At 42.8% G+C, this 25,855-nt stretch overlaps 1 protein-coding gene and 1 pseudogene across 1 annotated transcript; both read right to left on the bottom strand.

Annotated features, from left to right (window-relative positions):
• Nucleotides 1–2,423: 2,423 nt before the first annotated feature.
• LOC122447497 (kelch repeat and BTB domain-containing protein 6) lies at nt 2,424–7,231 on the bottom strand. Its single transcript, XM_043478147.1, has one exon. The coding sequence runs from the start codon at nt 6,879–6,881 to the stop codon at nt 4,764–4,766; it is 2,118 nt and encodes a 705-aa protein (XP_043334082.1). The 5' UTR covers nt 6,882–7,231; the 3' UTR covers nt 2,424–4,763.
• A 9,413-nt stretch (nt 7,232–16,644) lies between these two features.
• Nucleotides 16,645–20,309, bottom strand: LOC122447282 (annotated as a pseudogene).
• Nucleotides 20,310–25,855: the final 5,546 nt, after the last annotated feature.

Genomic DNA, 25,855 nt, shown 5'->3' on the forward strand with positions numbered 1-25,855 from the left:
CTCATTTTGCTCTAAGAAATATTCCATTTTCATCATTCCTGTATAATTGATATTCCACATTTTATTTTTTAAATTTTTATGTTTTTTATTTTGGGGTGCACTGGGTCTTCATTGCTGCGCAAGGGCTTTCTCTAGCTGTGGTGAATGAAGGCTTCTCCTTGCAGTGGCTTCTCTTGTTGCAGAGCACAGGTTTAATTGCCCCGAGGCACATGGAATCTTCCTGGACCAGAGATTGAACGCATGTCCCCAGCATTGGCATGTGGATTCTTAACCACTGAACCACCATAGAAGTCTGATACTTCACATTTTAAATAGAAGTAATACTGCCATTGATTATTCAGAGCCATTTTCCTGGTATTCTTTTCTTTTAGGAAGCTGGAACATTCCCTGATACAATGAATACTAGACTTTAGCTCAGGATCTAGGGTACCAGCACACACTGAGTCTAGGAGGCTTTTCTTAATTAGAACAAGATGAGGCACCCTTGCCTTTTCTGTACAGAGTAGCAGCAAGAGCCCAGGGAGCTCTCTGAGTGTTTCTGGGGTGGGAGGTCTAGTTCACGTTGTATTGATGGCAGTAACTCCTGGGATGGTATGATCGTCCTGGCTGCCATGTGACAGAACCTGGCCTGACAGGTGGTATAATATTGTTGTTTAACCTAACAGCCTTTCCCCCCATTCCATAGGAAGGAACCTTTGAAGTTTAACTAGATACACGTTGACCCAAAGCAAAGACTACCTCTCCAAGGCCCTCCTGCTGCTCCATACATCTCTGTAGTTAAGATCTGGCCAATGTCATGTGACTGAAGCAATGTTCAAAACCTCCCTCACACGGAAGGGTCATGCCCTCCCCTCCCCTTTCCTCTCCTTTTAATGGCTGGAATGTGGACACAAGGGTGAACCAGCTTGGACCATGTGGGTTAGAACAACACCCTAAGGGTAGCAGAACAAGAAAACAGAAAAGCCTGGGTCTCAGTCAACTTTCTAGACAAAATAAAAGATTGGACTTTCATAGGAGAAACTTCATATTTATACAATTATGGGTCTCTATTACCAATATATTCTAACCAATGCAGAAAGCAAGGGAAAACATTACCCCGTGACATATTCTCTGTATAGTGAAAGCCCTGAAGATATTGAGACTCTGGAGCAAGCTGTACCTGAACTAAGTGCCATGGCTGAATTTTTCAGTCATGATATAAAAAAAAAAATTCTCTTTTCTTAACATGATCTATACAATTGAAGAGTTCTGGCTCTTCTCTTTCTTCAAGGCATAAACATACCTGTTTTGGAAGACGTACTTTGCCTGACAATTACAAAGTCCTTTTAAACTGTTCCCCCACAATTAATGGTCTACCCAAAAGAATATTCTTGATACGGAGATTCTGTGCATCAATTTTAGATTTACAAGTGACAATGAAAAACGGTGACTCCATTAGAGACAAGCGACTCCCACAGATGAGGCTGTTTCAGGACAAAATGTCTCAGATATGGATGAAATATTATACAACAGTATCTGTCACCTCCCCCTCTCCTTTGCCTTGTCCCATGTTGAGTCCTCAAAGTTAAAAATGTTTGATGGAATGGAAGTTTGATGAAATAGGTGAGTGACAATGGCTCAGAGTAAAAGAGAGGGGTCCTTGCTCCTATTTTGCACAAACCTTCTGCCTCCATGGTATTCTCCATGGTATTCTAGAGGTTTGGCAACTTCTGGGAATAGTGTCTTTTGTTTTCTATTATTTAAAAAAAAACCCAAACAATTGGCTTGTATATATTGAACCCTCTAGTTGGTTGTAAAAATGACATTGATCCTTTCAAGTTTCTACTGATGGTCATATTTTCTATAACCAAAGCTGGCTCCTAATACTTCCCAGCTTTATCGTATTTGTAATAATAAATGTTTATTTAAATTCAGTTAAAATGACGAAAAGGGTTAAAGCTTTTACGCAAGTATGGGGAGGAGAGATTGTCATGAGTGCTCTTATCTTAGGTCTGATGAGCTCCAGAAGTCATCATACTTGTATGATTTCAGGGATGTTATGACATCGGCCTTTTTCTTAGAAGTAGATCAAAAGTGTTCCCCAGATTCTCAGCAAGATCAGGGACAAATACTTCTACTTTATCCTTTTGGAAATCCAAATGCCACTTATCATTTGAACTTAAAAGAACTTGAAAAAATTTGGGTCCTTTGACAAAGCTTTTCAGCCTACAGGGATAGATACAAAAGATAATTAAGGTCATTCTGAAGCTTACAAAGAGTAGGCCTATAAACATATTTACTAAAAGATGTGCTGATTAATTGGAAAACAGGGACAAAGGTACTTTCCTGTTAAGAAGAGATTTCAACACTGCTAGTTGCCATTCGCTGTACAAGTAAGGGTTTTATACATTTAGCAGAAAACAATGAATTGAAAAGTCGGAAAAGCCTGGATTCTAGTATGTTTTATTTGTAACTAATCACATACAAATCACTTATCCATAAAATAATGATTAACAACTATTCTCTAGTTCACAAATATAGCACAAAACCAAAGTTCTTCCCAGGAAAACCTTTTCGTAAACCAAGATATCACTATTTAGCTTAGGCTTTAAATCAAAGGTTGAAAATGACAAGGGGAAAATATGTTTTTTATCAATCAGTTGCATATGTTAATTCTGCAGAATTAAGACCTGGTTGAGATCATCACTGTTCTATTTCGACCTGATAAAAGGAAAAGCTATCAATAAGAAGTAACTGGCGAAGAAAAAGTTGGCCAAAAAATAATCCTATGGAGAAACAGCTTTGTGTTAAGGATGGTGTCCAGAAAAACCCTGATGTCAAATGAAACAAAATTTAGCCTTAAGCAACTCAAAGCAGGTTTGCCCTTCTGAAGGCAACCAAAAGCACGTTTGTCCTTCTGAAGGAACACATACTGGTTGGACAAGTGTTGAACTTCACTAAAAATGTTGAACAGGAATGTCATGTAGAATCTTCAAACAGCCCATTAAAATGTCTAAGAACAACTTGTAAAAAACAAAAATACCTTTTATGCCTTTCTCTGTTTTCATCCTATGGTATTTCAATAAAAAAATTTCAATCCCTACCAGAAAGATGGCATTCCTCTGTACTCTCTGCCAGGATGTAAGAACTGTTAGCATTCTGTCACTGGAGAAAAAAACAGAAGAGGAATTAGCATGTCACTGAATGAAGATTCAGAGAGGAAATTCTGACTGTGTGTAGAAAAAGTTATACATCATAAGCATTTGGCCACTTATCATGTGTATGTATCATGACAATTATATCCAATAAAACCTCAAGAGGTAAGCACTTACATTTTCTTGTATTTAACAGTGTAAGTTTTGTGCCATTTATTCTCTATTTCTGGACTTTCTTTCCCTTACATATGTTGACAGAAACAAAGACTGGAGCAGGGTTCATAGAGAAACACAGGACAGGTACAAATACCATAATAAAATAGCCTTGTACACCACTGCATAGAGAAATATTTTAGACGAAATATACTTTCACTACTGGCCCCAAATGCTATCATCCACTTATGTTATTTAACTGTAAACTTTTAATAGAAAAATACCTTTAAGCTGATAATAACATTTAGCGACTTACAAAACTGACAGAATTTTTCAGTGCTACACAAAACAATTCTATACACGACTTAAAGTTTGAAAGTTCTTTGCTGGCACTTGATTTTGAGAGTTGATAGACACAATAACTACTGATTTCAATAAAATACTGTTCTTAACTGGTACATACTTTCAAAACCAATATTACTCACAAAACAGTAAAGAATAATCACACCTTGTTGACAAATCTAAGATAAGCACCGAAACTATACAGCCAAAATATTTTAAGAATCACATAAACTTTTTAAGACAATGGATAAAAATTTCCACAATCATGTCCAGTGAAAAAAAGGATTATTCCTCTGATTCAATGAAATATTTGTCAAGTATAGATTTAAAATATGAACCTACAAAGCAAGTTAGCTTTTTTTTTTTTAAAGATTTTTAGATAATTGGTGACACTATTAGAATGGAATTTTTTTTAGATGGAAAATTGCTCACTATTTGCAAATACATGTTATATTACATATTTAAACTGAAATTTCTGTTCAAACAGAATCATGTTTTTTTTGTTTTTACTTTTGGTGAGTTTATGACCATTCTATACATTGTCACAAGTGAAACCACCATTTAGTCACATTAAACATATATATAATTTTTTTTCCCAAAAAAGAGAACACCGAAATAAAACTTAGCAGACTACATTTGTTAGAACACATTTTATAAAAACCCACTAGTTTAAAGTTTTGGAAATCTACTACACTGCTCTGAAGGAAAAATATATGCTTTCCCACCCTCATAATCCCTATCCAATCAGATTTTTAGTATAGAAATTAAAATTCAAGTTGAAACACTTGTGGCACGAGACAATGTGATTTAATCATAGAAGAATTAATCATAGAAGACTACTGATTACAATTAACTTATATTGTCAAACATAAACATACCAAACAAATCCACACTGGACTTTTAGAACAGTAAATTATTAAATAGGATGATTTCTTTTAAGGATGTTTAAATTCTGTAATGTGAAATTATATTAGTACTTCAAACAATACCCTTTCTAAGCCAAACCTGAAATTAATCAACTTTTTTTTTTTTCCAGCAAAGAGAAAGGGTATCTCTTTAAGATACTTTCCAAAGCAGTAAAAACACCTTTGTGTTTCAATTTACCTGTAACACACTCTGCTGATCCTATGCATTTCACTGAGGGGCTACCTGAACCCACAAATCATCATCAGATAAAGAGCTTGAGCTCCCTGATTCAGAATCCAGCTCACTGAACCCACCTAAATCCCACTCAGTGCTGGATTCACTAGGTACTTCTTCCTCCTCAGTGAGAAAACTCTGACCGGGTTCAAGACAGGAAGGATAAACGCGAGCTGAGAGGCAAAAAAAGTTAGAATCGAACTGGAACAGGCCTAATGTGGTACCTATATTAATCCACTGGTCACCCCTAATATCGTATTCATACACGGTCACCCGGTTCTTCTTCCACTGCGGGGTGCGTGAGGTGATCAGCAACAGTTTCTGGCCATGATTGATAATCCGGTAGTTGTTAGTCTCCGACACCAAAGGAATGTTATTAATCTGCCTCCACTCTCCTCTGACTGGATTGTACACCTTCATGACAGGGATGTCGCAGATGCAGTAGATCTCATCATTGAAGACACAGGCTTCCTGAAAATCATTGCGCTTCAGAGAAACGCACTTCAGCCACATATTGTGGCTGGGATCAAAGCAGAACATACGCTTACTGTTGAGAGCATACAGATAGTTCTGAATGACCATCAGGTCAAAGGAAATAAAGGAATGGGGCAGCGGGGCCACCAGCGCCCACTGGTTTCTCTGGACACTGTAGCACTCCACCTCCTTCAGTTTAATACCGGTAATGGGGTCCCGCCCACCCAGGATATAGATGTAGCCATTGAGGTATGCCACATCCATGCCCTCCCGGCAGAGCAGACGGTCAGCAAGTTGCTGCCAACTATTCTGGGCTGGTTTATACACCCAGAGGTCCTTCCTGGGCTGGGCGGCCAGATAGATGTCATGGTCTGGAGAGACACAGACAGCTAAGGTGGTCACAGTCCTAGTGTGAGCAAGGCAGGTCAGAGGTGATGGCACTTTGTAAATGTCCCCCGAGTATGGGTCACAACACAGGAAGGGATCTCGGGGATGGCCAAAGAAGATCACCATCTTCTTGGCACACACACCCAGCCTCTGGGGCAGATGATCAGCCACCGGCACAACGGGGCTGCTGCTTCCGCCGCCGCTAAGAACAAGGCTAACGACGCTGCTGCTGCTGCCGCCACCGCCACCGCCGCCGCCACCAACGCAGCTAACAACGCCGCCGCCACTGCTGCCGCCGCTGCTCTCCGGCTTGGGCACCAGAGCCTTGCACAACGTGTCACCATACCGCATCTGCCGGGCCCCTTCAACAAGGTCCAGACAGTACTTCTTCACCACGGTGTTGGTCAGCAGCTCTTCCAGGTAGCCCCGATCTTCGTCAGAGAAGTGGGTCCAGCGCACACACTTGAACACTTCTGCAGCGCTGGGACCCCGCTCCTTGGGAGCCGCCTCCAACCACTGCACCGCCACGTGACACACCGTCTGCTCGTGCTCGATGTTGAGACTGTCCAGGCGCAGGACGGTCAGCAGCTGGGCCAGGGTCAGATCGGCCAGGGACTCTTCACGAATTGGACTCATCTGGCTGAGCTGCTTGAAGTTGTGGGCTATAAATGACTGAGCCTGTGACCGCAGCTTGCGATGGCCGAAGGCATCAGCAAACTTGAAGATAGCCGTGCAGTTGGCCAGATCAAGGCGGCGGGCTAGGAAGGAGGCACAGGCTTCCCGCACGTACTCCAGCTGCAGCATGTCAGAGGCTGCATAAAGGCGCTCCACGTTCGATTCACTCAGGGACACGCGACCGGTGTAGCAGTAATCGACCAGCACCTCGAAGGACTCGGCGTCCACGTCGTGCATGGTCACGTTCGTCTGATGGCTCTCGTACATGCCGCCGGTGAACATGCTCTTGAAGTAGGGACACGCGGCCGCCAGCACGTTACGGTTGCAAGGGAAGAGGCGACCCGTGCCGGGCCCGCTGCCGGGGGTGACCACCTCGATGGTCACATCGCAGAGCAGCCGCGCGTCGTAGAAGGACTTGAGCTGGGCCAGCAGGGCTGCAGAATGGCCCGTGTCCTTCAGCTCCTCCGGGCCCGTGAAAAAAGCTGAAACCGTGGGTTTGTGAACCCTTTTGGGGCGCTTCCCGCCGCGAGGACTGATGAGGCGGCGAGAGCGCGAAGCTTCTTCTCGGGACTGCATGGTGGAAAGGGCTGCGGGGAGCGAAGGACGAGAACGGGTGCAAGGACCAGGCTTTGGCGCCTCCTCACCCTCTTCTCGCTGACGCTCAGACCGCGGTGTCTCCGGAGAGACTGCAGCACTGGTCCATTTATTTAAGTCAGCCCTCTGCCGCGGTGCCGCCTCCCTCGATCGCGTAGACAGCGTCCGACTCACCCGGTTCCAGTTCCACGCCCTTTCTCCGCCTCAGCTCGCCCTCAGAGGACCTACTGGCTGGAAGCGAGAGATCCGCCACCGCTGCGCTGGCAACACCACTAGGCGTCCTGGAGAACTACGGCTCCCAGGTTGCCTTTCGCGCCTCGAGGCATGCCGGGACCCCGCGGACTCTGCGGCACAGGCTGCGGCACCTGCTGCGGCACGGGTTGTGGCAGGGAAACCGCTTTGCATATTGGGAGTAGTAGTAGCTTCAATAGCATCGCGAGATCTGTCGGCCGTTCATTGTTTCGGAGGACGGAGTTAGAAATTGTTAATTCTCTTCCGTTCGGTTTTATGATTTCGAACTTTGGGTTTGGAATTCAGACTAAATGCCCGTTGTTGTATTTATCAGATGTCTGGTTTCTCTCAGAGCCTCCTCTTGTTTTTTTTAAAAACGTTAATGGCAGTGGTACTTCATAGCTTTGTGTGACAATTGAACTAGATGATACACACATAAATCGCGTAGGCTGGCTCTCCTTGCTTTGAATAAATATTTGTTGATTAGCAGAATAACGTACTTATACGCAGTACCCATAATATAAAGGTTAATGAGTTTTAGCTTTTCTTCTAGCGTTTATGAAGAATGAAGCACCCTCTCATTTGAGACCATGAGCCTGTGAGGAAATTTGAAAAACCCTACAGGTTTCTGCAGAGATACCTTTTAAGTTTTTTTGTTTTTGCTTTTAATAAATAGATTTTTAAGACCAGTTTTAGGTTTACTAGAAAAACCAACAGAAAGCTACAGGAAGCTCTCACATACTCCACCCACTCTGTTTCACCTGTTTACAACATCTTGCTTTAGTGTATGCCCTTGTTAAAAGTTTTGAACTTACAGTGATCTATCATTAATTAAAACATGTAGTTTATATTAGGATTTTCTCTGTGTTGTACAGGTATGTCATGGATGTCATGTATCTGTCATAACATGTATGTCATGTACATGTATGTGTGGCATACATGTTTGTCATAAATGTATGTCATGTACCAATCTTGACAATAATACACAGAACAGTTTCACAATCTTAAAAAAACCTCTGTTCAACCTATTTATGCTTCCTTCTCCTTGCCTCCCAGCCCCTCGGAATCATTAATTTTCTTATTGTCTGGTTCTACCTTTTCCAGAATGTCTTGCAGTTGGAGTATATATTCTTTCACTTAGCAATATTCAATTCAGATTAATAAAGCTTTCTGTTGAATTTTCTAATAAACCTTAAAATCTGATTTTAAAATCTATTTATTAAAAAAAAAAACCAAAAAGCTTAAACAAACCTGCAGGATTTTTCAAATGTCTTTTCATGGCTTGATAGTTATTTCTTTTCACTGAATAATATTTCATTGTATACCAGTTTACTTATCTGTTCACCTACTAAATGACGTTTTGTTTGCTTTGAATTTTTGCAGTTGTGAATAAAACTGCTATAAACACTCGTGCTGGTTTCTGCACGGACATAAGTTTTCAACTCATCTTGGTATATACCAAGGAGTGTGACTGCTGGATCACATGCTAATACTATGTTTAACTTTGTAAGGAAGTGCCAAAATGTTTTGCAAGGTGATGGCTCTTCTGTTTTGCATTCCCACCAACAATTAATGAGCGTTCATATTGTTCCACATCCTCCCTAGCATTTGGTATTGTCAGTATTTTGGATTTTATAGTGTACAGCCTTTAAACTTGCCTCTCTGGAAAAAATTCGGAAGGATCTGATCATATTTTAAACATCTAGCAATATCTACAAGGTTGTTCAATTGTGGTGCCAGAGAGCAGTAGGTATGAATTCTCTCAAATATGCAAGTCAAGAATATTAATAGATGCTTTGGTGGTCTCATAAAGTCTATGTTTCCTGTTCTGGAAGTAGTGCTAAAGTATTTTCATTAATTCTCTTAATAGAAATGCTAATAACTAGTCCAGTACAGGTCCTTTCACTATCATCCCCAAATTAAAGATTCTGGAATTCTAGTTATTAAGGAGAATTTTAAATAAAAATATTTAACAAAGAGACTCTGTACTGAGCCAGATCCTAGGAGCTCAGCATCATACATGCCCAAACATCCTTTGAATTAGTCTGGTCTAATGTATGCTTTACAAAATTGTTTTTATATTTGTATTTGTCAACATTGCCTCACTATAGTGTTGTATAGTCGCTAAATCATGTCCAACTCTTTTGCAACCCCCCATGGAATGGGGCCCACCAAGCTCTTCAGACCATGGGCTTTCCCAGACAAGAATACTGGAGTGGGTTGCCATTGTCTTCTCCATGCCTCATTATTGTTGTTACTCAGTGGCTCAGTCGTGTCTGACTCTTTGCGACCCCACGGACTGCAGCATGCCAGGCTTCCCTGTCCTTCACTATCTCCTGGAGTTCCTCACTATAAAATCCTCAAAATAAATTGTGCTCAGTCGTCAAGTTTTAACTTTTTCATATATGCCTTTAACACTATTGTTTGCTTTCTATTGCTTTTCGCAAAAAGCAAAATATTTATTAGACACTTTGCTATAAGGCCTATAGCAGTATTCAATAAAATTTTCTGTGTTGATAAAAATGTCCTCTATCTGTGTTATCCATTATGGTAGCCATGAGCAACATGTGGCACTTAAAACACTTGAAATGTGGTTAATGCAACTGAGGAACTGAAGTTTTAATTTTAGAAACACAGCATTGGCAGCAACAAATTCAATGGGGAAAGGAAGCCTTTTCAACAGGGCTTTCTGGTGGCTCAGACGGTGAAGAATCAGCCTGCAGTGAGGGAGATCTGGGTTTGATCCCTGGGTTGGGAAGATCCCCTGGAGGAGGGGATGGCAGTCCACCCCAGATTTGGAGAAGGAAATGGCAACCCAGTCCAGTATTCTTGCCTGGAAAATCCAGCAGCATTGGCAGCAACAAATTCAATGGGGAAAGGACAATCTTTTCAACAAATACTACCAAAACAACTAGATCATAGTGAAAAAAATTCACCTTGAAACTGCCAGTGTTGAACTTTAAACCTAATCCCTGTGCCACAAAAAAAAAAAAACAAACATTGATAATTAAGAAATATCTTCAACTTCTCCCACCCCCTGGAAATCAGCCTACCATTTTGTGATTGGAAATAGGTAACCACAACAGCAAGAGCTGACTCATTGGAAGAGACCCTAAGGCTGGGAAAGATTGAGGGCAGGAGAAGGGGGTGACAGAAGATGAGATGGTTGGATGACATCAGTGACTCAGTGGATATGAATTTGAGCAAACTCTGGGAGACAGCGAAGGACAGGGAAGCCTGGCATGCTGCAATCTATGGGGTCACAAAGAGTCAGACACGACTTGGTGATTGAAAAACAACCCCAGTAAACCATCTTTTCCCACATGACTCATATTAGAGTCATCGTCCTGTCTTTCTCACGACTACCATAAGGCTCACAGAAGATTCCCTCATGCACCTGTGAGAAGGTTAAGCACAGACCTTTCCATTTTTGCCTGAGCCTACCAACAAGGCCAAACACAGGGTCTCCATGTCCCAGTCCTTTGTCTTATGAATGATTAACTGAGATGAAAAGGGCACCACCCATGGGGGGCACTCCCTGGTGGTCCAGTTAACCACTGGACTCAGCTCGGTGGGGCATGGGTTTGACCCCTGGTCGGGGAACTAAGATCCCAAAAGCCCTGCATCCAAAAAAAAAGTAACAAACCCAAAGTACCTAGACACCAAGAGGCCAAGTAGCTATACACATTTCCTAGTCAGCTGACCAAGACGTCCCCAAGTTATTAAAGCAATTCTAACTATAAACCACTCTACCTATAATTTGTCTATATCCTCCCTATAAAAAAATCTAAGGCAAACTCACCCCAATTTTGGGTCCAAACTATCCTCCATAACGGCAACAGTCTGAATAAACTCAGTTTCCTTACTTGTTTGGCTTTTGTCTTTGACACTTTGGTGCCACTGTGTTAGTCGCTCAGTCGTGTGCAACTTTTTTGTGACTCTGTGGACCATACGCTGCCAGGCTCCTCTGTCCATGGAATTCTCTAGGCAAATACTGGAGTGGGTAGCCATCTCCTTCTCCAGGGAATCTTCCCAACCCAGGGACCAAACCCAGGTCTCCTGCATTGCAGGCAGATTCGTTACCATTTGACCACCTTGTTTGGTTTTTGTCTTTGATGGTACTTTGGTGCCATTACTGGAATGGAACTGGAAATCCATCTCTAGGCCCCCATCTGCTCCACCCAGATCCTAAGGCTTTCTGAGCCCCAGTGCCATGTCCCTGAAGTGGTTTATGCTGGAGTCCAGCTTCTGATCCATGTACTCCAGACAAGCGTCCACAGTAGCATGGGAAGGATTTGAATTTGGTTTGGGGGGGGAGGTGCCATCTCTTGGTTTGATTTTGTTGCTAGATATTGTTTTATAGCTCTGTGGTGATGTAAATGAGAAGGAAGATCTAAAAAAGAGTGGACATATATATAACTGATTCACTCTTCAGGGGCTAACACGACACTGTAAAGCTGCTATGTTGTTGTTGTTGTTGAGTCATTCAGTTGTCTCTGACTCTTTGCCACCCCATGGACTGTAGCCCATCAGGCTCCTCTGTCCATGGGATTTCCCAGGCAAGAATACTGGAGTGGGTTGCCATTTCCTTCTCCAGGGGATCTTCCCAACCCAGGGATCGAATCAGCGTCTCCTTCATTGGCAGGCAGATTCTTTACCACTGAGTCACCAGGGAAGCCACTGTAAAGCAACTATACTTCAATAAAAATTTAAAGAGAAAAAAGACCCCTTCCCTGAGACCAAAAGACAACCCTGAGTGTTTCAGGGACTAGGTAGCTATTGCTGAGCCCAATCCCTTGTTTTTGCATGAGTGCCTCTCCCTTCTATGCCACAACAAAAGAAAGTAACACCGAGCCACTAAACAGTGGACTTGATTTCCACAACAGTGTTTTGAAATCTAAAGAACTCTATCCTCTTCTCCCACCTCTGGACCCCTCAGTTACTCGTTACCCTCTTCCCTTTCTATACACAAAAAAGGAGAACATGTATATCTTTGTTTGGGGGATGGTTAGAAGCTTTTTTTTTCTGTAAACAGACTACTGCCACAACTGTAGCTAAGCTGGTACCAGAAAGAATTTTCCATATATGGGGGCCCCTTGCTTCCTCCCTGGTGACAGAGAAACTCACTTCAACAGTCAGGTTACTCAGGATATTCAACAAGTACTTCCACCACCCTCCATCCTCTAGAAAAATAAAGCAGACCAACAGTGCTCTTAAATTCAAACTAGTCAAACTACCTGAGGCACCCAACATACCCAAAATCTTGCACTTGGTCCTGCTGCTGCTAAGTCACTTCAGTCGTGTCCAACTCTGCGTGACCCCATAGACGGCAGCCCACCAGGCTCCCCCATCCCTGGGATTCTCCAGGCAAGAACACTGGAGTGGGTTGCCATTTCCTTCTCCAATGCATGAAAGTGAAAAGTGAAAGTGAAGTCGCTCAGTTGTGTCCAACTCTTAGTGACCTCATGGACTGCAGCCTACCAGGCTCCTCTGTCCATGGGATTTTCCAGGCAAGAGTACTGGAGTGGGGAGCCATTGCCTTCTCCGGCACTTGGTCCTAGTGATCCTCAAATCCTTCCCCTTCCAGGCAATACTGATTATTCCCTTATGAATAATGGTGTGTTATGAAAAAATACTGCAGGTCAATGGAGATTTCTTACCTCTTCTGAAACTTAAGTGACCCTAATTTGACCTAATCTAGTATCTATCCTTATATCACTTCACATTGGTCAGAATGGCTAGCATCAAAAGTCTACAAACAATAAATGCTGGAGAGGGTGTGCAGAAAAGAGAACCCTCCTACTCTGTTGATGGGAGTGTAAATTGGTACAAGCACTATGGAAACAGTATGGAAGTTGCTTTAAAATTAAAAATAGAAAAAAAAATTAAAAATAGAACTACTATATGACCCAGCAATCCCACTCCTGGGTGTATATCCAGAGGAAACCATAATTCGAAAAGATACATGCACCCCAATGCTCACTGCAGCACTATCTCTAAAAGCCAAGACATGGACGCCACCTAAGTGTCCATCGACAAAGGGTGGATAAAGATGATGTGGTACATCTATTCAATAAAATATTACTCAGCCATTAAAAAGAATGAAATAGTGCCATTTTAAGCAACATGGATGGCCCTGGAAACTATCATACCAAGTGAAGTAAGACAGAGAAAGACAAATAGGATATCACTCATAGGTGGCATCTAATTTTAAAAAACTATATAAATGAACTTATTTATGAAACAGAAACAGACTCACAGATTTTGAAAACAAACTAATGGTTACTAAAGGGGAAAGGTGGGAGGAAGGAGGAATAAATTAGGAGCCTAGGATCAATTTACACACAGTACTATAGGTGATGCTAGCGGTGAAGAATCTGACTGCCAGTGCAGCAGACACAAGAGACTTGGATTCAATCTCTGGGTCAGGAAGATTCCCTGGTGTAGGAAATGGCAAACCAATCCAGTGTTCTTGCCTGGAAAATTTCATCAACAGAGGAGCCTGGTGAGCTACTGTCCATGAGGTCGCAAAGGGCCAAACACGACTGAGTGACTAAGCACACACATATAAAATCGGTAAATAACTGACAAGGACCTATTGTATAGCACAGAGAATGCTACCACAGCCTATTTGGAAAATAAGCTACATGGGAAAAGAACCTGAAGTTATATATGTATGACTGAATCACGTTGCTATACATCTGAGACTAACACATTATAAATCAACTATACTCCAATAACAAATTTTTAAAAATATCTATCCTTAAATACTGTTTTATTAACGACACTCTTATTTTTCATCAGCAGGGCAGGTTTCCTTTCCCACCACAGCCCCTACATGAACTCCAAATTGGAGATTCAGTCTTCCGGAAAAAACACAGAGACCAATCTTGAACCCAAATGGAAGAGATCTTACACTGTCCTAAGCAACAGTCCTGCTACAAAACTACACGGAACACATGTACTTTATGTTTCACAGTTTAAAAAGCTGCAAAGTGGGCACCCTGGGAGGAGGCAGAGGCTTATTCCTTCTGGGGTCCCCTTCACGCCGCAGCTGGGAGGGTGGAAACTCAGTATTTTCTCCAGCAACTAAAAGAAGAGCGAAGTATGCTCCCCCAAGCCCCCCAACCTTCCCTTCTGGGTTCTGATAGAACGTTCCAAACCACAAGCAAAAAAAAAAAAATAGGAAAACCATTCCCCCTTCTCAGTTAAGAGCCTAGAAGTCACCACTCTGTCCTAGTAATGATTAAAAAGCTGAATGGGCTGAAAATCAACAACTCTTCTTGGATCCCTGAGGGAAGGGAGGACATAGGGCACGCTCCCATTCCGTGGAGAGGCAAAAACCCGGACTACTGGCTTACCGAGCACAGAGCCAGGAGTAGGAACCGAGGCAGGAACCGGTGCTGACGTAGGCAGACTCGAAATACAGTTGCTAAATTGCTAGACGCTCAGTGTGGATAACCGTAGAGTTAAAAAACGCCAGAGAATCCACTCAAAGCAGGGGCGCCTCTGACTCCCTCAGCTTGAGAGTTTTCACAGCTAACACGGCAGAACAACCGCCTCATTCCTCTGAAGGGTGAGGGGAAATGGAACCTGTTCTTAAATACCCCAGGGCTCTCTCTTAATGAGGCCTGCCCTCAGGAGAAGCTAATTAAATCAAAGCCTAGTCTGCTGGGGTCTTACAAGAGCCTCACCTAGGGGAGGAGAAATAACCAACTCCACTTAACCACAGCCTTCACGTGGGAAGAAGGAACTACACAGCTGCAGCCCACTTGGTCCTATCTACGGGGAAGAAGCGAAAGTTGCTAAGCCGTGTCCCCCTCTGCAACTCCATGGACTGTAGCCTGCCAGGCTCCTCTGTCCATGGAACTCTCCAGACAAGAATCCTGGAGTTGGGGTGGGGGTTGGGGAGGGCGGCAGGAACTCTACCATCTGAGCCACCAGGGAAGATCACCCTAAGGGGAAGGAAGACAGTAAAAAAAACTAAAAATAAAAACACTTGAAGCTCACAATTGAGTGGCCTAGGTGACCCAGAAGGCTGAAACGTCCTCATGACCAATAGGACTTTCCCTGCCCCACCTGGCGGCCACATTAGTACCAGTCTATTTAGAACAGTCCCTTTTACCTTGCACATCAAGTCTGGCTATCAAGGAAAAATTTTAAAGGCCAAACCATATTTTTTTTTTGGACCGGGGGAAAATATGTATTTTAACTGTATACTCAATCCATTTGGACTTCCCTTGTGGCTCAGCTGGTAAAGAATCCACCTGCAATGTGGGAGACCTAGGTTCAATCCCTGGGTTGGGAAGATCCCCTGGAGAAGGGAAAGGCTTCCCACTCTAGTATTCTGGCCTGGAGAATTCCAAGGACTGTATAGTCCATGGGTTCCAAAGAGTTGGACCACGACTGAGCAACTTTCACTCAATCCATTTTGTGTATTTCAAAAGGCACAATACTTTTCTACATTTATCACTGAAAACAGGAAGTAACTTAAAAAATCAGCTAATGGCAGACAAATTTCCTTGAGAGCTACAGACACATATATAGTGCATCCTAGAACAGGGGAGGAGCAAGACGGGTTCTCCCCACTTTCATGAGTTTCATTAAATACTGGACCTGCCGAAGGGTCAAGAGAAAAGGCAACTCTTACAGAGTATATATTAATATAGCTTAGTTCCACCGACCAGGGATAGAATCCGGGGCCCACAGCAGTGAAAACACCAAGTCCTAACCACTGGACTGCCAGGGAATTCCCCTAAAGGATTATATTATTAAATGAGGCATTTACTGTACTCCTTTCTGAGAGTACCATGTGGGGAACATGTTTTCTAAACTAAATTTAGGAAGTAGAATGTGGAATCAGTCTGTCCTCCTCCCCTTAAGGGCTGTTCAATGGTTTAATGAATTAAAAACACAAGACTAAATAAAACCAAATCCTACACACACTTCCTGCCCCACCCCACCAGAAAAAGGAAAAAAAAACCCAAAAAACAAAACACCACCAAGATTCCCAGGTGGTCTAGTGGTACAGAATCCGCCTACCAATGCAAGAGACACAGGAGATGTGGGTTTGACCCCCAGGTCAGAAGATCCCCTGGAGGAGGATATGGCAACCCACTCCAGTATTCACGTCTGGAGAATTCCATGGACAGAGGAGCCTGGAGGGCTTGCAGAGAGTTGGACACGACTGAAGTGACTAAGCATACGGCACGCACATCCTAGATTGCTCTCCCGAGTGGAACATAGGAACACCTTCAACCATCCAAATCAGTCTGTTACAGAGCCATCACAAGTGTGCCTTGCTTTTAATCAAAGCAACAGCAACAAATTCTTTTTGGAAATAACAAAACAAAAACTAGCACTGATCATTTTTCTGACAATCCATGATTACTCAAAATTCACTGGTATTGAGAGAGGGAAGGAGGCCATATCTACGGGCCTTGTCTCACAGAAGTACATGTAAGTAGGTGCAGTTTTTGTTATTATTCCACAAACAAATTTTAATGTGTAATCCTTAGTTTGACTGAAATATCGCTTGTAGGATCATGCAGACACCAGCTATGCAGAAACACTCCTGGAGAGATGTTGACAACAGCACATACCTTTGTCTCTTCTTCGGTTCTGGAGTCTCCAGGGCAGCCAAAATTGTTTTGTTAAATACATTCTTTATGCCTTTCTGTGTGAGTACAGAACACGCCACATACCTGGCAAACTTCAGGCCACCCAGACCAGTTTTTCAACAGTCTCTGGGGTGATAGGATTCTGCTCATTCTTGGCAGGTTTCTCAACAGCAGAGGGGTCATCTCTGAGGTCAGTTTGGGTCCTAACAAGCAAGAAAGGAGTGGTGAGTTAACTATGGCACTCACTTTTTAAAAAACATGTATTCATTTGGCTGTGCCGGGTCTTAGTTGCTCCATGCTGGATCTAGTCCCCCAACCAGGGATGGAACCCAGGCCCCCTGCATTGGAAGCACAGAGTCTTAGCCCCTGGACCACTAGAGAAGTCCCAGACACCCATTTTTCTCTCACATTTTCGAATGAGGATGAAGGGCCCCCTGGAAGACAGACTAGAAATATATCTAAGTAAATAAGTGTGAGTCGCTCAGTCGTGTCCGACACTTTGTGACCCCATGGACTGAAGCCAGCCAGGCTCCTCTGCCCATGGGATTCTCCAGGCAAGAATGATGGAGTGGGTAGCCATTCTCTTCTCCCAGGGATCTTCCCAACCCAGGGATCAAACCTGGGTCTTCCACATTTCAGGCAGATTCTCTACCATCTGAGCTCCCAGGGAAGTTAGAACTACATTTGTTTGTGGGTAACTGAGATCATAATCTATCATCGTCCTCTTGCCCTGCAGTATCAAAAAGTCCAAGAGTATATGGCTGTCCACCGATCATAACTGTTGACTGTATAGTTGTCAAAAACAGTACATACTCAGATAGAAATTTGTTGTGTAGGATATCAGAAAACATGTTTTGCCAACAGCACCATCATCCACAGCAACATAGTTAACTGTCTGCACTTTGAAACACTTGCGTATCTGCTTTAAATATTTCACATTTGATGATGACTTCAGCTCCTCTGCCCACAAAAACCACATTTTGACGAGAAACGAGAACCAGATATGGCAGGAATGTTGGAATTTATCAAGCCAGAAGTTGAAAACAACTCTAAAGACTATGGTAAGTGTTCTAAGAACAAAGGTGACAGCATGCAGGAAACGGGCAACTGATGGGTAAGCAGAGAGAAGCAAATTCTAAGAAAGAAACCAAAAAGAAGTGATGGAGGTTCCAGTTCAGCACGGTTACGTAGGAAAATCCTGACCTCACCTCTTCCTATGGACACGCTGAATTGATTTTTCTTTTTAATTTCTTATTTTATTGTTTGGCTACACTGCATGGAGCATGGGATCTTAATTCCCTGACCAGGGATTGAACCAGTGCCCCCTGCATTGGAAGATGGAGTCTTAAAACCACTGGACCAGTGGGGAAGTCCCTTTATTATTATCATTTTTTTTTTTTGAGATACCGAATTTAAGTGGAACAATTTCCTCTGAAAGAAACCTAAAAACTGGCAGAGAAACCCTTCACACCTGCTAAACAACAGGAAAAGCCGCAACGAAGCAGGTGGGAAAGGCAGAGACACAATCTCACCATAAGCCCCTCACCCCCAGCTCGGGTACCCACAAAGGGGGGATCTCAACACCTGGAGCTTCTCACTGAGGAGTGAAGGGTTTGTACCCCATATTGGACACCCCAGCCTTTAAGACCTGCTCCTGAAAGACAAGCCCCCACAACATCTGATTTTGAAAACCAGCAGGGCAGACCACACAGGAGACACTTGGCTCTAGCAAACCGAGGGCTGGTGTGCTGACCCACTGGTGCCAGGGCCCAGCGCGAAGCAGCCCTTTGAAAAGTGCCCAGGCTTTTTGTGAAAAGGACTTCGCTGCTCTGACTGTGTTGGCCTGAGGGTACAGAGGCCTGCTGGGAAACTCCGGGGATGGAGGCTGGCAGGTGCGATCTTCCTGCTCTCCCTCTTTTTTCTAACTTTCATTTCTACTACTTTTCTTTCTTTTCTTCCTCTTTTCGGTGGATGCCATCTTTGCTTCCCCCGACCCCCGCCACCTTGCTCCAGCCAGTAGGTGGATCTCCACCCTGCGGCTCTCCAGAACACCACTATCTCCCAAAGGGGAACTTCTACACATGTCCACTGTCCCCGTTTGTATACAGGCTTCGCCAGGTGCCAATGCAGGAGATGTAAGAGATGCAGGTTCAATCCCTGGGTCAGGAAGATCCCCTGGAGAAGGAAATGGCACCTCACTCCAGTATTCTTGCCTGGAGAATCCCATGGAGAGAGGAGCCTGGTGGGCTACAGTCCCTGGGGTCGCAAAGAGTTGGACACGACTGAAGCGATTAAGCACGCACACCGGCCCGTTTGTGTGGTTTTTTGACCTCTGTCATTTCTTTACTTTTCTCTGTTTCACTGAGGTTTTTTCCTGAAGTTTTGTCTTGCTTTGTTTGTAACACATTCCTGGGTTGCTTCATTTTGCTTGACACTGTGTTGCTTTCTATGCATTAGACGCCACAGTCACCTGTCCCTGTCTTGCCCAGTTGGCCTTGTGTAGGAGATGAGAGCTTTATTGTTTGAGCTGCCCTAGTTCTTCATCGTTTCTCAATTTCCTTGTGAATCAAGTGGTATTTTACTTTTAATAGCTCCCAGTGGTTGAGGGTGTGCCAAGACCAGCCAGTGCCAAAGGAGAGGACTTGCATTCTTGGGCCCCACAGGACTGTAATAATCAGAGACACAGTTCTTGGCAGGGTGCCACCCCAGGACACCGCACCGATAGCAGACTGAAATGCTTCTCCAGGCTTTCTGAGAAAGAGACCTGTTTTCTTTGTTCAGGAGTTTTGGCCTAAAGGTTGGGCTGCTGCTTTGACTCGCTGGTATGGGCCTATGGAGATGCTCTTGGGGAATGGAGACCCATGAATGCAATCTGCCTTTTCTCTCTGTCTTGCTCTAGCTCACCAATATCTTCCAAAAAGGAACCTGTACCCTTATCTGGTCCCTGACTTTTGCGACTGCTGCTGGCAGACACCTCTGTCACCTGGTTCTGCTGGCCAGTGGGGTTTCTGCTCCAGGAGTCCTATAACAGGAATCAAGGAGAAAGAATTCATAAACCTCTACCATCCCTGGGGCATGGTCAGAGGCAACAGACCCAGAAGCTTGGTCTTTCTGTGGGAGAGGCCTATCAGTTTATCATCATAGCTGCTGCCCGAGGGGCAGGCTTCTAATGAAAGGCACATCTAAGGCTGACCTTAAACATTTCCTGAGAACTTGGAGGGTGATGCTATCTTTATGATTTACCTCTGCTCGGCTCCAGTGGGCCAGCATCTCTTTGAGAGGAGCTCTTATGCTTATCTGGTGCCCCAGTTCTTACCTCTGGTCCTCTGGTTTTGGCAGCTTGATTCCTTGTCTCTGGTGGCCAGGGGCCCCTGTATTCCTGCATGCACAAGACTCTAGCAATCTGATAGATAGCTCTTGGCAGGCCACCACCACCTGGGTACTGCACAGAGAACCGCCTGAGATACACCCCAGAGCTTTTTGAGGAAGAGGCCAACTTGCTTGTCCTGGAACTTTGATTTAGGGGCAGGCTTGCTGTGTGGCATGCATCTAGAGGCATCGAGGGGGCTTCCCTGGTGGCTCAATGAAGAAGCTGCCTACATTGCAGGAGACCCGGCTTCAATCCCAGGGTTGGGAAGATACCCTGGAGAAGGAAATGTCAACCCAATCCAGTATTCCTGCCTGGCAAGTCAATCCCATGAACAGAGGTGCCTGGAAGGCTACAGTCCAGGGGATCACAAAAAGCGACTAACACACACACAGAAGCATCAGGAGGCTATGGAGGGGCTCAGGGAATGTCAGCCAGGGGACCCCATCTTTATACTCTCCCCTTGCCTGGGCTTCCCTGGTAGCTAAGACGGTCAAGAGCCCACCTACAATGCAGGAGACCTGAATTCGATTCCTGGGTCAAGAAGATCCCCTGTAGAAAGGAATAGTAGCCCACTCCAGTATTCTTGCCTTGAAAATCCTCATGCACAGAGGAGCCTGGCTGGGGCTAGAGTCCATGGGGTGGCAAAGAGTGGGACATGACTGAGCGACTTTCACTTTCTTTCACTTTCTGCCTGCCTGCACCTCACTGGCATCTCCTAGAAAGGAACTAATTCACTTGTCTGGAGCCCTGATTTTTGCAACTGTCACCTAGAGGACACCTCTGGATCCCTTGGCTCTGGTAGTCGGTGGGGCTTACGCTTGCCACCCCACAGGACTGTATATACTTGCATTCTGCAAAAGCCGCTTCCCTGGGGATCTGGCTTCCAATCAGCGTGAATCTAGGTGCTGACTAAGATCCTCTCCTTTGGCACTGACTGGTCTTGGCACATCCTCAACCGCTGGGAGCTATTAAAAGTAGAATACCATTGACTCACAGGGAAATTGAGAAACAATGAAGAGCTAGGGCAGCTCGAACAATAAAGCTCTCATCTCCTACACAAGGCCAACCCAGCAAGACAGGGAGAGGTGACTGTGGCCTCTAATGCATAGAAAGCAACACAGTGTCAAGCAAAATGAAGCAACCCAGAAATACGTTCCAAACAAAACAGGATAAAACTTCAGGAAAAAACCTCAATGAAACAGAGAAAAGTAAAGAAATGATAGAGGTCAAAAACACCAACAGAGAAATGCAGAAGGCCTTTATGGGCTTGTTTATGCAGCTGAAGGAAGAATCACTGAGTTTGAGGATGTATCAGTCCAAACTGAAAACTGAGGGGACTTCCCTGATGGTCCAGTGGCTGACTCCACCATCCCAAAGCAGAGGGCCTGTATTCAATCCCTGGTCAGGGAAGTAGACCCCACATGTCAATGAAAGATCCCACGTGCTGCAGCTAAGACCCTAAGACCCAGTGCAGTCAAGTAAATAAAGAGATATTTTAAAAGAAAAGAAAACAGAAGCAGAGAGAATAAAGACTAGGAAAACAAACTGGACCAGAATCTACAAGGGCTGTGGGACAATTACAAAATGTGTCACACACAGGGGAATAGAGAGAAAGGAGAGAGAAGGGAATAAAAGAAGAAAACAGTAATAACCTAGAATTTCTCCAACTTACTGGCAGACACTAAACCACAGGTCAGGAAGCTCAGAGATAGTGGGGGATTTAAGGAGATGTTAGTCAAAGGAAACAGATCACAGTGAAATGTTAGTGAATTCTAGAGATCTAATGCACAGCTTTATTATTATAGTTAATAATACCATATTATATACTTCAAATTGGCTAAAAACTTCAATCTTAAATTGTCTCACCACAAAAAAAGTAATTATAATCATGGGACGTGATGGAGGTGCTAGCGTTACTTGGTAACGTGATTGTAATATATACATATCAAAGCAACATGTTGCATACCTTAACCTTACCCAATGTGACATGTCAATTTTATCTCAATTAAAAAACAAATGTTAAAGAAGTTCTTTAGAGAAAAGGAAAATCATATAGGTCATAAACTTGCATCTCACAAAGATAAGAAGAGTGTGAGAGAAGGAATGAATGTAGATAAACTACAATATTCATTTTTATTATTTTGAATTGATCTAATAGATAAATGTTCACAGGAATGACTGCAACAGGGTATTATCATATTAACTGTATGAATAGATAAAATGGATGACACCAATGTTCTAAGGGAAGAGAGGGAGGAATTGCTAAGGGGTATAGGCATTTGAAAGTGGACTTAAATTCATTTTAAATGTACATTGCAAACTATAGAAAAAACACTGAAAAAATTTTAAGAATACTGTTATGCTAGGAGAGGAGAGAAATGGACTTATACAAAATGCACTTCAGCACCTCTCTGTCAGTAATTGACAGGTCCAGCTGGCAGAAAAGAAGTAAGGATACAGGTGAACTGAAAGGCACCATCCATCAATGGCTCTAATTGATGTTTAAAGAATACTTCATCTTCAACAGCAGAATATACATTCCTTTCACATTCATATGTGAAGATAGGCCACACTCTGAAACAGAAAACATCCCTGAACACATTTGAAAGAATAAAAATATAAAAAAGAATTCCCTGGTGGTCCAGTGGTTAGGACTCGGCGCTTTCACTCAGCAGGCAGGCCTGGTTCAGTCCCTGGTCAGGGGAACGCAGGTCCCGCGGGTCATGAAGTATGGTGAAATACACATATCCTCTCACATCACTGTGCAAATACTAGAAATCAGTGATAGGAAGATAGCTGGAAAACCCCCAAATGCGTGACAATTAAACAATACACTTCTCTCCCATCCCCAGCTTTATTTGAGGTATGATTGACAAGTAAAAATTATATATATATATACTAAGGTTGTGAAATATGATTTTTTAGTCAATTTATTTGTCTTAATTGAAGCTAATTACTTTACAATATTGTGGTGGTTTTTGCCATACATCAACATGAATCAGTCATGGGTGTACATGGGTCCCACCATCCTGGATCCCCCCTCCCACCTCCCACCTCCTTCCCCACCCCACCCCTCTGGGTGGTCCCAGAGCACCAACTTTGAGCGCCCTGCTTCCTGCATCGAACTTGCCCTGGTCAGCTGTTTTACATATGGTAATATACAACTTTCAATGCTGTTCTCTCATATCAATGCACCCTCGCCTTCTCCCACAGAGTCCAAAAGTCTGGTCTTTACATCTGTGTCTCTTTTGCTGTCTTGCATATAGGGTCATCGTTACCATCTTTCTAAATTCCATACATATGCATTAATATACTGTATTGGTGTTTCTCTTTCTGGCTTACTTCGCTCTGCATAATAGGCTCCCGTTTCATCCACCTCATTAGAACTAACTCAAACGTGTTCTTTTTTTATAGCTGAGTAATATTCCATTGTGTACATGAACCACAACTTCCTTATCCATTTGTCTGCCGATGGACATCTAGGTTGCTTCCATGTCCTAGCTAAGGTGTATAATATGATGATTTCATATATTTTGTGTCATTATTACTACAATCAAATGAGTAGTAACATCTCAAATGTTGTAAAATTTTTTTTGTGGTGAGAACACTTAAGATTTACTGTTAGTAGATTTCAAGTACACAATACACTATTATTAATTATAGTCCCCATGGTGTACATTAGATCCTCAGAGCTTATTCATCTTACAGTTGAAATTATGTACCATTTCAAATCTCTCCTTATTTTCTTCACCCTCAACCACTGGCAACCACCATTATACTACTCTTGGGCTTTACAAGTTTGAGAGTTTTATCAGTACATTCCACTTATAAGTGATATCATACAGTATTTTTTTTCTGTGCCTGGCTGATTTCACTTAGCAGACTGTCCTCCAGGTTCATCCATGTTGCAGATGGCAAGATGTCCTTCTTTTTCATGGTTGAGGAATATAACATTCTCTCTCCATATGCCACATTTTCTTTATTTATTCATCCATCGATGGACATTTAGTATTTCTGTTTCTTGGCCATTGTGAATAATGCTGCAATGAACATAAAAGTGAAGGTATTTTTTCACACTACTGATTTCATTTCCTTTGTTTATGTACCTAGGAGTGGGATTTCTGGATTACATGGTAGCTTTATTTTTAATTTTTAGAAGAAACTTCATACAATTTTCCATATTAGCTGTACCAATTTAAGTTCCAAACAGTGCTGTTCAAGCATTCTCTTTTTCTCCACATCCTCAATCAACAGGTTATTTCTCATCTTCTTGATGACATTCCAACAAATGTGAGGTGGTATCTAACTGTAGTTTTGATTTCCATTTCCCTGAAGATTATTGATGTTGAACACCTTTTCATACACCTGTTGGCCATTTGTATGTCTTCTCTGGAAAACTGTCTATTTAGGCCCTTGCCCATTTTTTAATCAGGTTATTTGAATTCTAGCAAATATTTTTCTGCATTGGTTGAGATGACCATACGATTTTAATCCTTCATTTTGTTAATGTGCTGTATCACATTTATTGATTTGTGTATGTTAAGTCAACTTTGCATCCCAGGGATGACCCCCACTTGATTATGGTGTCTGTTTTTCTAGTTTCTATTTCATTTATTTCTGTTCTATTTTTCTTTATTTCGATTCTAATCTTTCTTATTCCTTTTCTTCTTCTTTTGGTTTAGTTTGTTCCGCTTCTAGTTCCTTGAGGTGTAGTTCACTTTTGGGTTGTTTATTTGAGATTCTTCTTTTTTCTTAAACATTCATCGCTACAAATTTCCCTGTTGAACTACTTTCGGGAGATCTCTAGTGGTCTGGTGATTAGCACTCAGCACTTTCAGTGCTCTAGCCTGGGTTCAGAGCTTGGTTGGGAAACTGAGTTTCTACAAGCTGTGCATGCCTCCTCCCCCAAAGAACTATTTTCATTTCATCCCATAAGTTTTGGTATGTTGTATATTTATTTTTGCTAGTCTTAATTTTTTTAAATTTTCCTTTTGATTTCTTCTACAGAACATATTGTTTAATTTCCACATATTTGTATATTTTCCAATTTCTCTCCTGTTGTTGATTTTTAGCTTCATAACTTCGTGGTCAGAAGAGATACTAATTTTTTTCCATCATATCTCTCTCTTCTCTTTCTGGAATTCCCATAAAACCAATGATGTGGCCTTTGATGGTATTGCTTAAGTCCTATATGCTTCCTTCACTTTTTTCTTTTTTTCCTTTGATCTTCTGACTGGAAAACTTCAAAAGACTTATCTTCAAGTTCACCATTTCTTTCATCTGACTGTTGAAAATCTCTATTGAATATTTCATTTCATTCATTGCATTCTTGAGTTCTAATCTGATGTTTTTAATGGTTTCTATTTCTTTGCTGTTATTTTTCCATTTTTATTTTTATGTGTTATTTTTCTTTTTTTATGTGTAATTTTTCTATTTCATTTAGTTATCTATGTGGTTTTTTGGGGGGTTTCAGTGAATTTCTTTAAGAGTTTATTCTGAATGTTTTATTATACAATTCACACATGCATACACGCTAAGTCCCTTCAGTCATGTCTGACTCTGTGATCCTGTGGGCTATAGCCTGCCAGGCTCCTCTGTCCACAGGATTCTGCAGGCAAGAATACTGATGCTGGGTCGCCATGCCCTCCTCCAGGGGATCTTCCCGATCTAGTGATCAAACTTGCGTCTCATGTCTCTTGCATTGGCAGGTGGGTTCTTTACCACTGGCGCCACCT

Source organism: Cervus canadensis, chromosome 9 (assembly GCF_019320065.1).
Source record: "Cervus canadensis isolate Bull #8, Minnesota chromosome 9, ASM1932006v1, whole genome shotgun sequence".
Lineage (NCBI taxonomy): Eukaryota > Metazoa > Chordata > Mammalia > Artiodactyla > Cervidae > Cervus > Cervus canadensis.

What these genes read in the sequence shown, in the direction of transcription:
- LOC122447497 (XM_043478147.1), bottom strand. Translation starts at nt 6,881, where the DNA reads ATGCAGTCCCGAGAAGAAGCTTCGCGCTCTCGCCGCCTCATCAGTCCT.